Raw genomic sequence first — 17,865 nt, 5'->3', positions numbered from 1 at the left:
CTTCATCTTGGTTAAGCCCGTACGATTTGAGAACTCGTCAATCAGCAACGGTGATCTTACACCACCCAAAAGCTTAGGCATTTCTCAATATCAACTATTTTGAAAGTTTTTAAGGTAATATCCAGCAAGCATATGACTGAAGATGGGGGAAGACGCCCATACAAAGAGGTATGTGATCAAACAGATATACAAAAACTAGGGATAGAACTACACACGCCGACGTCTCTTACTATTGTCTTCTGTAAATACCTCCGACTTATGGTGATCAAGTTCACTAAGATCATCAAGCTCAGCTATAGCAAGTAAATATTGTGTAAGCCTCGAGAGCTCCTGATCGCTTCCTCTGTACAAATGTGCCCTTCCAAAGGGTCTAATGGTAAGTCCATTTTATGGATTCATGACAAAGTTCCTCTTCAGATCATCAAACATAATGGTGTTTTTTTTATTGTAAAACTGCAACAAAGTGGAAGTAACGGTTAGACCTATACAAATGAACACATTGATAAAATCAGCACTTTAATCTCAGTAATGAACCTCAGGAAATTGATCCCAGATCAGACCCAGTGGTTTGCACTCAAGCGTCCTGCCTGAATGTGATTGTACTGATATCATTGCCTGGTGGTCCAAAAGTGCCGTTATTTTGTAGTTAGGATTGTTGAGAAAACCGAGCTGCCCCATCTTCAGTTCAACCCACCTCATACTACAAATTGAAAAAAAAAAAAGAAGAAGCATATTTTGCTATTTATTGATTCCAAATGACAACTATCTGACTAATAATCTTCTATTTAAAATTTTGCATCAGATAGTGACCTGGTAGCTGACCAGATAATCATATCGTACTCAGCATAGGCAGCAGTAAGAAATTCATGAAGATCTGCACGTGAAACCAGCTTTATAATAATGTCACCTTCCCATTGTTCTAGAGATGTTGAAAGACAGATTAATATAGAACACTAACATTAATACTTACATGGCCGCATAAGCTCAAGTGGATTTTCAGCAGCAGAACGATGATCAAATAACGTATAATCAATGTCCAAAACAAGCAGCTTCTTCCCTTTGCGGCAAGGGTGGAGAAGTTTGATCTACGACAAGCAAGAAAGATATATCAGACACAATGCTAGCTATCAAAGAATCCACAAGCACTAGAGTTGACAGTTATAGACACGGATAGGTCATGCCCCTTAAACCCTCCTGATTCAGCTCAGATACAATGGTGAGATTGAAGCAAGGGAATCATGATAATGAAGAAAGCTAATGGCAAATCAAAGCAATTTTTACCATAGTGGATGACGGAGCAAGAACAAAGAGAAAAAAGCAGGTCACTAGTAGAACAACAAGACATTTCAGTTGTTACAGCAGAGCAACACAGTAGTCCAAACACATATTGTGTATGGGCAAAAACAAACAGAGCAAGCGACTGAAGAGGGCTGCCATACGCAAACTCCTACGACAATGATGAGTGGCTGTAGTGACAATTAGATTATCCAAGAGCAAGACTCTAGATTATTCAGTCTCTTTGTGGCTAGGAATATAAAAAATTAATCAGACAACACATGATCATGGACCTATCCTGGGAATTGGAATACCCCAGACCCTTCCAATGTGTAGGTTCACATCTCTGGGACATAGAAAACATCATTTCTACATATAATTTGTTAGAATTCACCATGTCAGGAGACACAACTCTCGTTTTTCTATGTTTCTCTCCCTGCATTGTCTCCATTTGGATGACCTTAGTTATCCATAAGAGGTTCTGAGAAGTCTACATTGTCAATTTACATGATTTTTCCACTTGATGGAATAAGATACATGCACTATTATATTTAGCTTGACCAATTGTACTTTATTATTATTGAGGAAAAATATAAAAAAATACCTTATATTGGCTAACACGACGCCAAAGTTTTTGCTTGTTGAGACGATTATCTTTAATGTCCACAACTTCATCTTTCCCCAGTTCAAAGTCATCGATGACTTCTGGAGCATCCACAGGCTCCACAATAATATCATCTTCCACAGTACTAGAAAATCAGTGCTAGGGTGCAGCAAGGTTGGAGATATTTATCCAAATTCAATACATACAAACATGTAGTTGGCAACAATGTCCACATTCAAGAACAGGATAAAGTGCATATACCACAGAAGCATTGAGATATCTTATTAACCCACTTATAAGGATCTAGCACATGAAAGTACCTTAAGTCACCCTTGTCCACTTCTTTTTAGAATTTCTATGATTTAGGCAATTACTATGCAGTATTTTTATCTGCATTGTGTATGAACACTAGGAAAAAGAACTTCTGCCTTCATCAATATGCATCCAAGGGAATGGATGCAGAGAGGCAATTTCAGCTATAGTCTGGATCGTTTACAAAAAATGTCTAAGATGTCAGAGTGGTTCCGTCCACTCTTGTAGGCGGTAGATTTCCACACCTAACAGATCGGTCAGTTGGGTTGTATTGGCTAGCCGCTGTCATGGTATTAGAGTTGGGCACGCCACGTCCCACGTTCGAATCCCGTGAGAGGCTATCAAGAATGGGCGGGGTGGGTGTCAGAGTGGTTCTGTCCACTCTTATAGGCGGTAGCTTTCCGTACCTAACAGATTAGTCTTTTGGGTGTATTAGCTAACCGCTGTCATAGTATCAGAGCTGGGCACGCCGCGTCCCGCGTTCGAATCCCGTGAGAGGCGGTTAAAGAATGGGCGGGGTGGGTGTCAGAGTGGTTCCGTCCACTCTTGTAGGCGGTAGTTTTCCGCACCTAACAAATCGGTCTTTTGGGTGTATTGGCTAGCCGCTGTCATAAGAAACTGCAAATTGCCAAAAAAAAGATTTTTTGGGGTCCCATTATGACATCAGATTGCAAATGCTTTCTCACTCAGTATGGCAATATTTGTTATTCTAGGAAAAGGACAATGTGCAGTTTGGAAGAGAAAAGAAAGAAATTGTTCATTTTTCCTACAAAATGGCATCTCAGCTGCAAACTTAGTTCAATTTAACATAACAATTGCTGACGAGTAAATGGGAATTTGCAGACAGATCTTGCTTTATAACCTAATACATTCAGGACTATACCTTTTCTTAATGGAGAGGCAATGAAAGAAACTTTCCACTCTAATTAAAGAGAAGACACTTTGGTTTTTTTTTTTTTTGTAAGAGAATGGGTAAGAATAAACATCAAAACTTACTTCTGCATTGACTCATGGAACTGAAAAATAGAAGAGATTCCATCAGAAGGCACTTTGCTTAACACAACAATATTTTTTCTAGTGGCTTGGGCCTTTGCTCAGTGGTCACACTTGGAGATTCAAGTGTGAGGTCTTGAGTTTAAGTCTCACCAGCAGAAAGGGGTGTGTGTGCATGTGCAATCAGCATTCAATATATATATATATATATATATATATATATATATTGTTATGTTAGGCACTAGAAAAGAGGGATTTTAGAATTTACTATCGACATTGTACACAATTTATTATTCCAACCATGATTTTTTTCTCTACATACTCAAAACATAGAAACAGTCATGAATTTGTCATCTCAAAACCAATTGAAATAATTCGACACACTTGACTATTGGATCTCCACCATTATAAATAGTGGACAAGGAGACAAAGATCAAACCCTGATCACTCAAGGATTCAAATAAAGGTCAAGGAACAACCTTAATCAAACCCTAGTCACACAAGGATTCAAATAAAGGTCAAGGAACAAACTTCATCAAACCCAGTCACACAAGGATTCAAATGAAGGTCAATGAACAACCTTCATCATCTAATACTTGCACTTATCAATGGTGACGCCATGCTCAAATTGATACAGTGTCAGAGTGCATGTAACAGCAAGTCGAACTAACCGATAGTTATTTAAAAGTAAATACAATTGACTACTAGACATCCAAGTGTAATGAAAAAAGATATAAAATAGGAGTAAAAAGGAGGAAGAAAGAAGAAAGAGAGAGAGATGAGAGAAACTGTGCATTGAATGGCACTCGATAGGGGAAAAGCTTGACCGCTTTTCCTTTTTATTCTTCACTTACTTGACTTATTGTTTGTTTACATAAATACCCCTCATGACTTGAATTTCTATAATTTTTTTTAGGGAAAAATGAATTTAATTAAAACAACAAACGATCCGGATTTTTCTGGGATTCAAATTTCTATAACTCACTAACTACATATCAGAATAACATGTAATTTGGACCATACACTTCTAACAATTAAGTCAATCTTGTTGACACTCCTACAAACTTATAGATAATATGTAAAATAACTGAAATACCCCTACTTGATATTTAACACGCTCCCTCAAACTAGAACATATATATCTAGAAGCCCCAACTGGTTACAAAATATCCCAACTTTCACCAACCCAAAGCTTTGGTAAAGATATCACTAAGTTGGTCATTAGACCGAACATTGGGAGTAACAACTTCATTGTCACAGCGTCTCAAATGAAGTAGCAGTCAACATCTATACGCTTAGTTTGTTCGTAGAATGCAAGATTGCTTGTAATTAAAATAGCCACTTGGTTATCACAATACACAATCATGGATTTTGTAACATGTAGGTTTAACTATTGGAGAACAAATTTGACCCACATGAGCTCATTTATTGTGCAGGTCATTGCTCTTTACTCAACTCATGACATTTTGCTTCTTACTCTTTGAGCTAATTAAATTTCTGCCTAGAAATACATAATCTACATAAAAAAACCTCAACTTGTAAATGATTGTAGGGCTCAAAGAACAATCCTTTCCTAGGTGATCCTTTTAAATACTTCAAGATTCTAAGAGCAGTTTTTAAATGAATTTTATATGGCACTCCATGAATTGACTCACCACGCTTACGACAAATGAATACATGAACCTTTAACACATTGTTTTATCTTTTAAGTTCATCACTGCTCTCATCACGAAGATCATTACCAACCTCCATCAGTGCCTCTACAAGTTTAGCTCCTAGCAAATCATATTCCTATAAAATATTTGTAACATACTTACTTTGGGCTAAGACAATTCCTACCTTACTCCAAGCAACGTCTATCACAAGGAAATACTTGAGTGAACCCAAATCTTTGGTTGAAAGTGCTTAGACAGATGCTCCATCACTTCTTCAATTCCCTTTAGTCACTTCATAACAAAATAATATCATGTACATACACAATTAACACTAACACTCTAGATGATATTTTCATAACAAATAGTGAGTGATCGCAATGACTTTTAGAAAAACCAAAGGACATGACTACTTGACTGAACTTATCAAACATGACCTAGGACTTTGCTTGAGTCCATAAATCGCCTTCTTTAATCTACACATTATCCCAATCTCCCCCAGAGCAACATACCCAAGAGGTTGCTCCATATACACCTCTTCTTCTAGATTACCATACAAGAAAACATTCTTGATATCCAGCTGAAGCAATGGTCATCCTTGATTCTCTACTATAATACAAAGATTCTAACTGAGGTTAATCTAGCTACAATAGAGGAAGTCTCAAACACATCTACTCCATACGTTTGAGTATACCCCTTAGCTACCAGTTTGACTTTATACATGTCAACAGATCCATCAATTTTATATTTCACAGTATATACCTAGCGACACCCCACAACTGCAACATCAAGAGGTGGACCATATACTTTGGTCATGTAAAGCCTCCATCTCAACATCCATAGTTTCCTTTCACAGAGAAGTTACAAGAGCATCCTGCACTGAAGAAGGAATAGTACATGAAAAAAAGGACAATGCAAACTTTTTTAATTGACCAAAAAGAGAATCCAATGACACAAAATGAGAAACAAGATATTTGATTGACTTACAAACACATTTTCAAAGCGCCATGGGAAGATCTAAATCAAAGAGTCGCGGATGAAGAGGGCTCTGGCATAGGTGGGGGAGACAAAACTTTCTTTGGTATCTTAAAATACTTTTGTTGTTGATAAACCTATAATGGCTTTGGTATTTTGTAATGTTGGGCGTGTGACTAGGAACATCCTCAACAAGACTAAGAGCAACAATACCTGTATCAACAGGAGATGGTGTAGACACCTTGTCTAACCTAGAGAAGAATGAAATATCCTCAAAGAACGTCACATATGTGGATGTAAATACTTTTCAAGTGAAAGGACAATAGCATTTATATCCATTTTATGTATGAGAATAACTAAGATACACACATTTAACAACTCGAGAAGACAATTTAACAATAGAGGAAACAAACACATGTACAAAACACACACATCCAGAGATTCGAGGACAGAGAAAAAACAAGGCAACCTTAGGTTTTAGTATAGGGAGAGGAATTTTTCCTCCAAGTATAAATGAAAGCATCTTGTTAATGAGAAAGCATACACTAAGTGTTGCATCACCCCAATAAGATTTTGGGAGATGCACATGAAGTAGCATAGTACGAGCAACTTCAAAAGATGGCGATTTTTCTTCCCTAGCTTTCCATTTTGTTGTGGAGTGAATTCGGATGAAGACATGCAAATTATACAATGAGCCTGGCAAAGGACTCAAATTTTTTATTCATAAACTATACTCTATTATCAGTGCGAAAAATGAGAAGAGATGCATCCAATTGAGTTTTTTATTTCATTATAAAAGTTCTAAAGTACTTTGAATACTTTAGACTTCTCCCTAGGAGATACACCTAAGTAAAGCGACGGAAATCATCAATAAAGAAAACAATATATTTATAACAAAAAACATTAGGAACTGGACATGATGCCCATACACCAAAACTAACAAACTATTATTTTTGTTTCACTCAAAGGAAATGAAGTCCGATGATGCCTCCCATGTTGACACAACTACCACTAAAATGATAAATTGGATGGTAATTATGGAAATAACTAAAGCAACTTTGTTGGAGAAGGATATCCTAACCGCATATGCCATTGGAAGGGTGAGACAACAGCATGGAATATGGAGAAGTCTATTACGGTCAAGTAATGAACTACTCTCTCATACCTTCAACCAATCATCCCCCTCATTGTGAGATCTTGAAACACATAATGAGTAGGGTAGAGCATTACTAAGCAATTCATGAATTTTGTGAGTTGAGGAACTGATAAAAAGGTCAATAGGAAACTTTCAAACAAATAATACTAATTTTAATGACAAATAGGATATAAGCAAAATTTCACCTACTTCATGGACAGGAGAAACAAACCCATCAGCATGACTTGTTTAAAAGAAGATGATGGACTAAAATTTGTGAAAAGATAGGACATACCTAACATGTGTGACAATACTCCTTAAGTCAAAAACCCAAAAACGAATAGGACTCACACATAAAGCAGGCATACCTGAACTAGCAAAAGTGGTTGTAAGAAGTATCGGCTGAGTTATAGATGCAAAGGAGGATACTGAGGTCAACTGAGCCATTCACTGGACTAGTTGCAAAAGCTCATCAAGGGCACCAGGTACAATCCCAACTGCTTGATTGAAAGAGGTCTCATTGTTGTCTTAATAGTACAGCTGGTCCATACTAGTATACCAAACTTGTCCCAACACTTATCTAAAAAATGATTGGTGTGCCACAAACCTTATTTCACCTTTTACCATTACCAAGGCCTCTACCACTACTAGAACTATCACGGCCTCTACCCCCACTATTCCTACCACGATCCAATACAAATTCTAATCACCCTTGGGTATTAAGGGCAGCCGCATCAACCCTTTTAGCTTCTTTGCCATCTTTTGATATTACTATTGTCTCGGCATGCATTACCTATTGAATGCTTTAAAGAGTGATATAATATTGTTTGAGGCAAGTAATTGAGCTCAAACCATGTCAAATTCTAATCCAAAACCATCCAAGAACTTTGCTACATGGATTTGCCCCTATTGTTCTCTAAGTTCTTTTTCATCTATGATGACGGGATGGAAAAGATTAATCTCCTATAACATGCTTTACAACTCACTGTAATCATTAGTTACAGTCCTTTCACCTCTCTTAAGGTTATACAAGTTTATATACAATTCATAAACTCTAAAGAGATTACTCTCTTATGCTCATAAAGCTTCAAGAGACATCCTTATTTCCCTAGTTGTTTCTCAATTCATGATCTGACTTCTCAACTTAGATTATATACTATTGAGTAACCAACTATCCTCTACTTCCCAATCATTTGTAGTAGGAACCAGTGGATTATCTGTAATATATTTAGATTTTCTTTTAGCATTGAGATAAATTTGTACTGACTTGGACCAAATCAAATAATTTTGACCATTTAGCTTCTCTGTAGTGATAATAATAGTGTCTTTCCGTTTCAGACTCCCAAACTCTCTTGTAGGAGTAATTATCTAACCAGAATCGGCTGTGGATGATAAAAACAATCAACACAATAAGATTGCTACACAATCAACGCAATGAGGTGCACCTTACATAAGATTGCTCATTTTCTCACCAGTCTCATATAAGGTATTTAAGAAACATCTTGAGCAAGATTTTCACAAAAAGTTAGTGAAAGGTACACCGAAAAACATCTCAGAAGGTATTGCCTATGTATCTGTTTGTCTCTACACCATTCATCTTGGAGGAAGGTAAATATATTTTGTTAATTATCACCTGCTCCTTAATCCTGAAAATGTGAAGTTTATGACAACTTCATTACACCCTGAACATCAAGAGCCATTAGAACAATTGACCTTCAGATGTCTTTTCGTGATAGAAAGCATTGTCCTCGCGTAATAAGCACCGTCCAGAAGTACAATGGGCAATTTAGCCTATACTTTACAAAAAAGTCGTTTAAGAGAACTGAGTTCAGCATGACTAAAATACGAATTTACTCTTGCCAAAAACAATTTTGCGCTGTCTTACGAAGTCCCCTTCAGTTAGTCTCAAAAGATTTACTCAGTATGAAATACCAAAAAAAGGGTGTCTTTTTCGATGCTTCTCTTAAGGGAAAGAAGAAAAAAGATTGCAAAACGTGATCACAACACAAACCGAAGGAAGCAGAACAATAAAGATTATACGGAGAAAGAAGGTTTCTAGATTTACCCAATCCTGGTCATCTTTATAGAAGGTTTGAGCTCAAGCGTCGAAAGGAGAATCGTATCCCAGCCTCGGATAAAGAAGCTTTTGACGCTTTGGGATTCGTAACTTCACAGATACGGTGTTTTAGCTCCCCTACCGTATCGTCGCCGCAGACTCTCACGGTGTACTCCTTTCCGCTCCATTTGACAGTGAATCAGCTCTTCCACTCCCACTTCAACAGAATTCAGAGCAGAAGCCATCTCCGTAACAGTTCACCCCCATTTTCCTGGACAGGAGTTCAGACCGGCATTGTGGTAAATAAAAGGTCCCAGAGCCATGGCAAATCAAGGGCGGGCTCGCACCCCTCAGTGCTTCCGGTGAGGTAGAAGCTGTTTGATCGTCGAGAATTCGATGCTTGAGGGACCCTACGGCGCGTGATGAATGCTGACTTCTAGGCCTTCTGGCTAATGCGCTTGAAATTTGGAAGTTGTGAGCTGGTTTGGATTTTTAATTTTCCCCATAGTGCAAATCAAACTCTCTAGTTTCGGCTCTCTAACATCAAATCGTACGTAAAAAAAATCCAATAGATCTTCAACCGATTTTTTGTATGAGTTGTTCAATAGATCTTCAACCGATCGAACTAAAATACTGGCAAAATTTTCCTTTTAGGGTTTTTTGAGCTACATAGCATATTTGATACATATTATTAATAATATAAGTATTTGTTATCATCAAAATTGTCACATTTTCCCTCAATAAAGTAGTCCATTCCCATGTGTCCAATTACGGCCATTTACAGGACCAATAAAAATGATCGTTTTCAGACATTTATGCCCCATACCGGTTATTCCACGCGCAAATTATCCTGATCCGTTTCTTAGTGTTCACTCGAAGCAATATGCGCGCTGCAGCTATTTGTGCCTCACAAAATCCCGGAACCGGCTGTTTCAGGTTGTGACCAGCTCCATTTTGACCCTTTGTTCTTGTCTCCCGTCCAGGTTCATCCGCCAGTGAACCTCTACCAGCCGGTCACCCTCTGGCTTCTAAAGGCCACGTTCTTTGTTTTTCTTATTCCTCAACATCCACCGTTCTTAGGGTTTGCGCTAGGGTTCCTACCGTTCGTCTCATGGAAGGCTCTTCTTCTTCTTCTTCTCCTTCTCCTTTCTTTCGGTATTTCTACTGTCGCTGCTTTAGAGGTTGTTGTCGCTGCGTCTGCTGTTGTTACTGTTGTTCCGATTCTGAATAGTTTCAGAAACACCTTAGGAGTTGTCAATTTAGGGAAAAACATCTGTTATTGGATTAGATGGATCTTTCCCATCCCCAATCGAATCTTTCGTTAGGTTTACATTCACATTCGGATGCTAATTCAAGTCCAAGCAGTCATCGCGCATTAAATTCTAATGATACGATATTGCTACAGATGGAATCCAGTTTCAGGGAATCACCCGGCACTGTTCGATCCTTGCCGCTGCAATTGCTTGAGCAACAGCCGGATAATTCTCGTGATGAGTCCCATGCAGATGAGTCTGAAGAACGAGTAGATGAAGAATTCAGTATTTTGGGGTATCCGATGTGTTTGAAACGGCGGCGGGAGAATGATTCGTCTTCCTCCTCATCGAATGCTCCAAAGAAGGTGGCCCAGGATCCGATGGCCCTGGAGGCTCGCCGTGCTGCTGTTAGGGCGTGGGCTAATCAGCCTCTCTCAGTTGCCGATCCCGAGATTTATGAGATAATGGAAAAGGAAAAAGAGAGGCAATTTAATGGAATTGAGCTCATTGCATCCGAAAACTTTGTCTGCCGCGCCGTCCTTGATGCGCTTGGGAGCCATTTAACCAACAAGTACTCCGAGGGAATGCCTGGTGCTAGATACTATGTTGGAAACCAGTATATCGACCAAATAGAGTTGCTTTGCTGTGAAAGAGCCTTGGCTGCTTTTCATCTAAATCCCGAGCACTGGGGCGTTAATGTTCAACCCTATTCGTGTACTTCTGCTAATTTTGCTGTTTATACTGGACTTTTGCTACCCAAAGATCGAATTATGGGTTTGGATACTCCATCAGGAGGACATTTGAGTCATGGTTACTATACACCAAGTGGCAAGAAGGTGTCCGGGGCTTCTATTTTCTTTGAGAGTTTGCCGTATAAAGTGAATCCACATACAGGGTACATTGACTACGAAAAACTTGAGGAAAGGGCTTTAGATTACAGGCCCAAGATATTGATTTGTGGTGGGAGTTCTTATCCAAGGGAGTGGGATTATGCAAGATTTAGACTGATAGCAGATAAGTGTGGTGCTGTTTTAATGTGTGACATGGCGCATATCAGTGGGCTTGTGGCTGCAAAGGTGAGAAAAACTTACCTGAACTATGTGAATTACAATGCCATTTTGGAAGCACAACTATGATGAAGTTATGTTATTCACGCATTGTAATTATATGAATTTTGGTTAGCCTAAGTGATGAGCAACATTGAGGAATTATGTTGCTTATACTTGGCTCAATACATATCTCTTCTAAATATTTAATTGCATAAACATTATATACTATGTACTGGTAGTTTAGTTTCAAGTATATGTGTCTCGAATGAAGTCAATATTTCCCTGCCTACTTGCTTAGAGTCATACCTGCACATCTAATTCTTGTAATATGAAATCAGGTCCTTGTCCACCTTGTTTTTGGTTGGGGTGGGTGGGCCGAGTTAGCACCCTGCCAGAAATGTAAATGGGTGTTCTGAGCTTGTTTGAGAGAAAGAAAGATTAATGGTTGTGTATGACAGTCTGCAGCAACTGTCAAAAAGACGGTCTACTATAAAGATAAATGGTTGTGTATGACATTTTGCCCCACCTGTCAAAAAGATGGTTCACCATTTTGTCCTTTCTTTTTGTTGGTAGGGGAGAGTTGTCTATGCATGATTCTTTGTATTTCTGGATAAAACGGCTTAACAGATCCGAACAGGCAGCATTTTATTGTGGATATACTTACAAAAATCACAGATGTGGATCTAGAAATGTGTAGACTTAAAAACCTTATTTGAAGCTTATCTCTGGGAGGAAGAGAAGCGCTAATACTGAAGCTGCAAAAGATCTAACTGCCACTCTCTTTCTCTTTGTATTAAAAAAAGGCACGGTGAGTGCAGAGCGCCGTATTCAGATCTGTTAGGGGATGGGGCAGGAAGTGGTAATAGGGTGGAGCATATGTATACAGTGTAGCTAGGAAGAAGTGGAAAGTTGGTTAGTTGGGACCTTAAAGCTGAACAGTATGTTTATGCGAATCAAACATCCCAGTCTCTAGAGAAAGGCCGGTCATTGGTGAAAGAAACTGGTGTTGGGTATTTTAGGTTTACAGGCCAGTTTTGGTAGTTATATTTAATGCCTGGGTATTTGAGGTTCATGGTCTGGGTTCAGAGGTTTGTTTAATACTGTCTGCAACTGTCACTACTGATTTTAAATGAAACGAGGATTGCCTACAAGAAAGTGGATTGAATTTCAATGCAAAGATGTATAATCGTGGTTATTATATGGGTAGGGTCCATTTTTTTTTTTTTTTTCATATGGTTTTAGGTCCATATGAAGTTTGTGCGCATCTGCTGTAGGGAGAATGCTTTTTGTATTAATTCGATTATTTTGAGACTGTTTCTAGTGTTGATGTCTGTGTTTCTGGTTTGGTGGAGGAGCCACAATGGAACTGAGAGCAAATAGGAGAGTTTCTGGTGTTTGATTTCTGGTTTGATGAATGAGCCTCAATAGACTGGTGAACTTGTACAATGAATGTGACAGGTCTGCCTTGATATGAGAGGATACTTTAAATTCTTTTTAGGGGTTTCAGTGTATTCCTAAATTGGTGGCCCTAATAGTGAGGATCTATCTCATACACTGCCAACACCAATCTTTCTACTCTGAAATGAAACGAAAACTTTAGCTCTTTCAAAATAGAACCTCAAAACCATATGGATTCCTATCCCGGCAATTTTTTGCATTTCAAGAACATATTTTTTAAAATTGATGCTTTCTAGAGTTGAAGTTGCTTTGGCTATGATGGTCTTGAATGGGAAAGATAACAATTAAGAAAGCATGTGAGAAAGCTTTGACTGGTTTTCATTGTATGAGGCTGATTAAGCATGGGAGTCACCTTCCTTTGACTAGGTGAGCTACCCATTAATTGGTAAGATTTTGCTCCGAGTAATTTCCAGAAAAAGAAAAAGAAAAAGAAAAAAGAAAAACCCAAATCTGGCTTTGTAACCATAATTAGTATAGTAATCCTAAAATACATGGTGATTATCAATAGTCCTAGGTTTTCTTTCTGGGTGCCAGCTCATTTCAATGTAATACTAATTCCATGGTACTCCGACCTGGACTAGGGAACGACTTCCTTGATGCACGGAACTGGAATACCCTTTCAATTTCCCAATTTTAACCTCGTTCCTCTATTTAGACTTGATTCAGTTTTTCTTCAAACCATGGTTTTGGTCTATTTGCATTTCACGGCAGGTGAAATAGTGGATTTTGAGGTGTTCTTATGCGAGGTATGAGAGAACAGAGGCCTATACTCAGTCCCACATGTCCACATAGATCAGCCTTATCGGGTTTCCTGATATGGGAAACCATGCTTCTGCGTGGCCCTTTTGACCTGGTTGTGCTGTGTGACTCCCGTGCAGGAGTTCAGGGCTCTAGCATTTAGAAGATTCTTCAACTGTATCTATGATTTCACTCTTACGACTACTGCTCTCTGCCATAACATGTGGTTCTGTTTGAAGAATAATTTCTTTTGTCACTTATGGTGGATAAGTTTGAGCCACTATCTGAATGTTCATGTCACCTAAAATGAACTGTCTTCTCTGTTTGACTCTCAACTCAGTTGCAGCTAAGTTGCACTTTTCAAAAGTTACATTTTTTAGATCAATTGTTCTGTTGTTATTGCACATTGAAAGAGTGAACTATTTGTTTGAAAATTTTGTGGAAGAAAATATCTAGTTGCATCATCAAAAGAAAAGGGCAATTTAGTTTCCTTGAGAGTTTGGTCATAGATAAGGATCAGTTGTTCCGAAAAAATGTATTAGGGAAAACAAGAATTATTTTGATTGTTAAGCGTATACATCATTTCACTAAGGGTTTGGCAATTTAGGTATTTGGAGCAGTTGAAGTGAAGAAGCTCTACTATATTGGGAGCTTTGCTGAACTCATCTGTTGGGTTCCATGGCAACAGAGTGATCCTTAATAAGATACCTCGAAGAAGTTATTGCATTGCTTAATTCTCTGAGTTCTTGAAAAGATTCAAATGACGAATAGTTGTTTAATCTCTGTTAGAAACTTCTATATCAAAATATCCTGTGAAGAGAGTTGTTGTTTTTTGAAGACGAGGTTTCTTCAGGTTTGTTTCTTGGTTGCTGAATGACAACAGCTATTTGCAGGTTACATAACTCTTGAGCGCGTTGTTGGCGTTTTTAAGACCCATCTAATCCTGTCTTGAATGAAGGCAAAGACATTGGAAGATCTTACTCTTTCTTTTTTCCTGTTTTCTATCCATGAATCACCAACAATCAAATAAAGCATTTAGTTAACATCTTCTCAAAAAAAAAAAAAAAAAAAAAAATCAAATAAAGTATTGTAAACTGGCGCTGTACTTTTTTAATGAGGTTCTGAATCAGTATCATATGGCAATCGTCAAACAATGTGGAGTAGGACTGGAATTGTTCTTTTTAGCTTTTCTTTTGAAGAAGTTAAAAAGAAAAATTGCTTTTAAAAACTGAGACTTGAGAAAGGGAATAAATATGAAACTTGACTTTTCTTGCCAGTCTCTAAAGGGAATAAATTAGCTGTTCTGTTTTCAACTTGAGGGCAGTGATCCTGGTAATATACTTGGAATGTAGAAGCAACGTGAGGCTAATATTGTAAGAATTGGTGAGAGTGGTAACAAATGTGGCATATGATTCTGAGGGTATCTATTCTTGTCTGACGTTGGTTGATGACTGGTGGCTAAAACTTCTTTCTCTCTGCTGATGTACTCCCATCTTGTGAAGTTCGTTGGTCCCCCAATTGGAATTTTAAATTTGTCATTGATGGGTTGAGTCAAATTCTTAGTAACAGCATTTTCAATATTATACTGAAATCAGGTAAGAAGTTTCTTGGTTCCTTGTCATAACTCATATTTCTGTTTCAGTTTCAATAGTCACTTGAAGAAGGGTGTGTACCTTTTCTCCCCTCTCTCAGCTGCTCACACAAAAACTAGGACAAGGCATCCTTTTCTACTGGCATATCCCCTTTTTTTATTTTATTTGCTTGTGTTTTTGCATTGGATATGACTCGTAAAAATTAGTCCACTTATGCTCATATTTCCTGTTTGTAAAAAATGTTCTTCTCCTTTTTTTGAATTAATTGTGCTTAGGTGCTTTCTACAGGAATGTCTAAGCCCTTTTGACTATTGTGATATTGTCACTTCAACAACTCACAAGAATCTCAGAGGTCCAAGGGGTGGCATAATTTTCTATAGGAAGGGATTGAAACCACGGCGGCGAGGATCACTTATGTGTCCTGGAGATGAGAATGATCATTATGACTTTGAGGATAGGATAAATTTTGCTGTCTTTCCATCACTACAGGGTGGACCACACAATAACCACATAGCAGCTCTTGGAATTGCATTTAAGCAGGTTGCTAGTCTTGAATATAAGGCTTACATTCAACAAGTAAAGAAAAATGCTCAGGCCTTGGCATCTGCTCTCTTGAGGAGAAAGTGCAGATTGGTTACAGGTGGAACAGACAATCATCTGTTGCTCTGGGATTTAAGAACTCTGGGTTTAACTGGTAATTTATGTTTTTCTATTTTCATTGCTTTATTGGTTCTGTTGTTCTATGAAGAGGGATTTTTTTTTAAGTGTTGCTTGATGTATAGTTTCTGATGCGTGTTTTTAGATGTTCACTGAATTTTCATTTTTATATAGGTAAAAATTTTGAGAAAGTATGTGAAATGTGCCACATGACTCTCAATAAAAGTGCAATATTTGGTGATAATGGTGCCATTTCTCCTGGGGGTGTGAGAATAGGTAATGTAATTTGCTTGTGCATCAATTTTTTTCACAATGCCTGTAAGACAATTTTTGTGCTAATTCATTTCGAGATTTTCAGGTACCCCTGCTATGACCACGAGAGGTTGCGTAGAAGCAGATTTTGAGACTATAGCTGATTTCCTTCTTAGAGCAGCACAAATTACAAGTAGCGTCCAAAGGGAACATGGGAAGATGCAAAAGGATTTTATCAAGGGGCTTCAGAACAACAAAGACATAATTGAACTTGGTAATCGGGTCGAGGCTTTTGCGTCCCAATTTGCAATGCCGGCTGTGGATGGTTGAAACTTTTTTATGGTGGTTTCGGCTATCAACTTGTGAATGTTCATCTGTTTTATGCTTTGGGTTCTACGAAAAGCCTCTGTAAATTACAGAAGATCAAACAAATTTGCAGCCTTGTCAGATAACATCAATTCCTTGGATCTTGCAACCGATTGCGGAGTTTTCTTCCCTCTTTAAATCTACATTATGTACTTTCTTCATTTTGGACTGTTGTTATTCACTGTGATACTGTAAATTGTAAATGATCAATTATTATTTTGTTTTGATATTAATATAATTACATTTTTTGAGGACTTTTGGCAACAAACTGTTCTAAGATAGCATACGAATGGCAGCCTTGTATTCCTCATTCTGCAATCTACATTGTTCTTACTGCTGGGAGATCCATGTTTCTGGTGTATGTTCGAGGGAAAAACAGCTTCGGCTTTGGAGTTGCTACAAGTTTCAAATCTGATCGACTTGATGATTTCACATGGTGAGGCATCCTATCCTGGGTTAGGTCCATAAACTTGTGAACGATATTTCTTTCTTTAGTCAAGGTGGCGTAGATAGTGAATATGGAGAATGGAGGCCTCGTATTTCCATTTCCTCCACCGTGTAAATATTTAGATCTTCGACAGCAGGGTTATCAATGATGAGGCCAGGAATATCATTTAAGTGTAGGACTAGGACCTGCAGGTTAAACATCTCGCAAGCCGTGGACCGCTTCATCTCCGGAGATAGAATGTTTTTTTCTGGTCAAAATCTTTGGTTTTTTAAGGCTTTGCAGAGCAGGCAAGAAGTTCATTAGGTGGTGCAGGCAGGCCGACCACAAACACCATTGTTGATGTGTTAGATATTCATCTGGAAATGGATGTGTTGGATTAAGAGCATCTAGCTGTCATTTGAGGGGAAGAGAGCTGGAAGATGATGGGTTCCAATAAAAGCCGTCGGTCCCCGTCTCAACCCCCCATCAATATGCGATGTGTCTTCCTCTCCCCACGGTGGTTTTTCTCTTTAATATCCTCCAACATTCCTATAATAGTATTTTTCGATCATTCACCTGCTACGGAGTTGGACTCACCTACCATTGGTCCTACCATCTCTGAACTGTTCCAATGCGGCTGGTGTCATTTTCAACTGAAGATTCCCCTTTCTGATTATCTATAGCCTTCTCCCCCTACCTTGACTCTCTGTTTTATGGTGCAATTATCTGATGATATCTCAACTTGCCAGAAAATTGTGTGGCTCAGGACTTATGAACGGACAGCTCTGTGTGGTGACTGATCACTGGAGTGCGGACCCATTACTTGTATCAAAACAACCCAGAATCTGCTTCTTGCTTTGAAACATGTTCTGAACACAGTAAGATTTTATTTCTTTTAGAAAAAAACCTTTTAGGTATTACAAGTTCTGAGTTTTTTTCTGGAACGAACAGATGTGCCCGGTGGCTCGGATCTTTAACCACTCTCTTTTGGTTTTTACGCATGTTTCCTGTCAGTGAGATTCGAAGCATTTCTGCTGCTTCTTTTGCTTTAAGGATTTTTTCTTCAGCAGT

General features: G+C 38.3%; 2 protein-coding genes across 4 annotated transcripts; one reads left to right on the top strand and one right to left on the bottom strand.

The window, feature by feature from the left end:
• Nucleotides 1–25: 25 nt before the first annotated feature.
• Nucleotides 26–9,587, bottom strand: LOC137955575 (ubiquitin-like domain-containing CTD phosphatase). 3 transcript variants are annotated; one of them, XM_068802581.1, is made up of 5 exons: nt 9,012–9,587; nt 971–1,085; nt 811–874; nt 535–700; nt 26–453 (listed from the first exon to the last, which is right to left on the bottom strand). In XM_068802581.1, the coding sequence occupies exons 2-5, from the start codon at nt 978–980 to the stop codon at nt 388–390; spliced, it is 306 nt and encodes a 101-aa protein (XP_068658682.1). In that variant the 5' UTR covers nt 981–1,085; nt 9,012–9,587; the 3' UTR covers nt 26–387. The 3 variants fall into 3 exon arrangements, 2 of the variants coding, with proteins under 2 accessions (XP_068658682.1, XP_068658683.1); XM_068802582.1 differs by having other exon boundaries at nt 823–874; XR_011113167.1 differs by lacking the exon at nt 9,012–9,587 and having other exon boundaries at nt 811–890; nt 971–980.
• A 471-nt stretch (nt 9,588–10,058) lies between these two features.
• Nucleotides 10,059–16,635, top strand: LOC137955611 (serine hydroxymethyltransferase 7-like). The gene is made up of 4 exons (XM_068802631.1): nt 10,059–11,331; nt 15,381–15,786; nt 15,924–16,025; nt 16,108–16,635. Exons 1-4 carry the CDS (start codon nt 10,291–10,293, stop codon nt 16,329–16,331), a joined length of 1,773 nt encoding a protein of 590 aa, XP_068658732.1. The 5' UTR covers nt 10,059–10,290; the 3' UTR covers nt 16,332–16,635.
• Nucleotides 16,636–17,865: the final 1,230 nt, after the last annotated feature.

The sequence above is a fragment of the Aristolochia californica genome, unplaced genomic scaffold (assembly GCF_029961685.1).
Source record: "Aristolochia californica isolate CCGP_79_NKW_82.1479 unplaced genomic scaffold, dmAriCali1.0.hap1 SCAF_2, whole genome shotgun sequence".
NCBI classification, from domain to species: domain Eukaryota; kingdom Viridiplantae; phylum Streptophyta; class Magnoliopsida; order Piperales; family Aristolochiaceae; genus Aristolochia; species Aristolochia californica.
The sequence above is the reverse complement of the archived record's forward strand: the minus strand, read 5'-3'. Positions and strand labels throughout refer to the sequence as shown.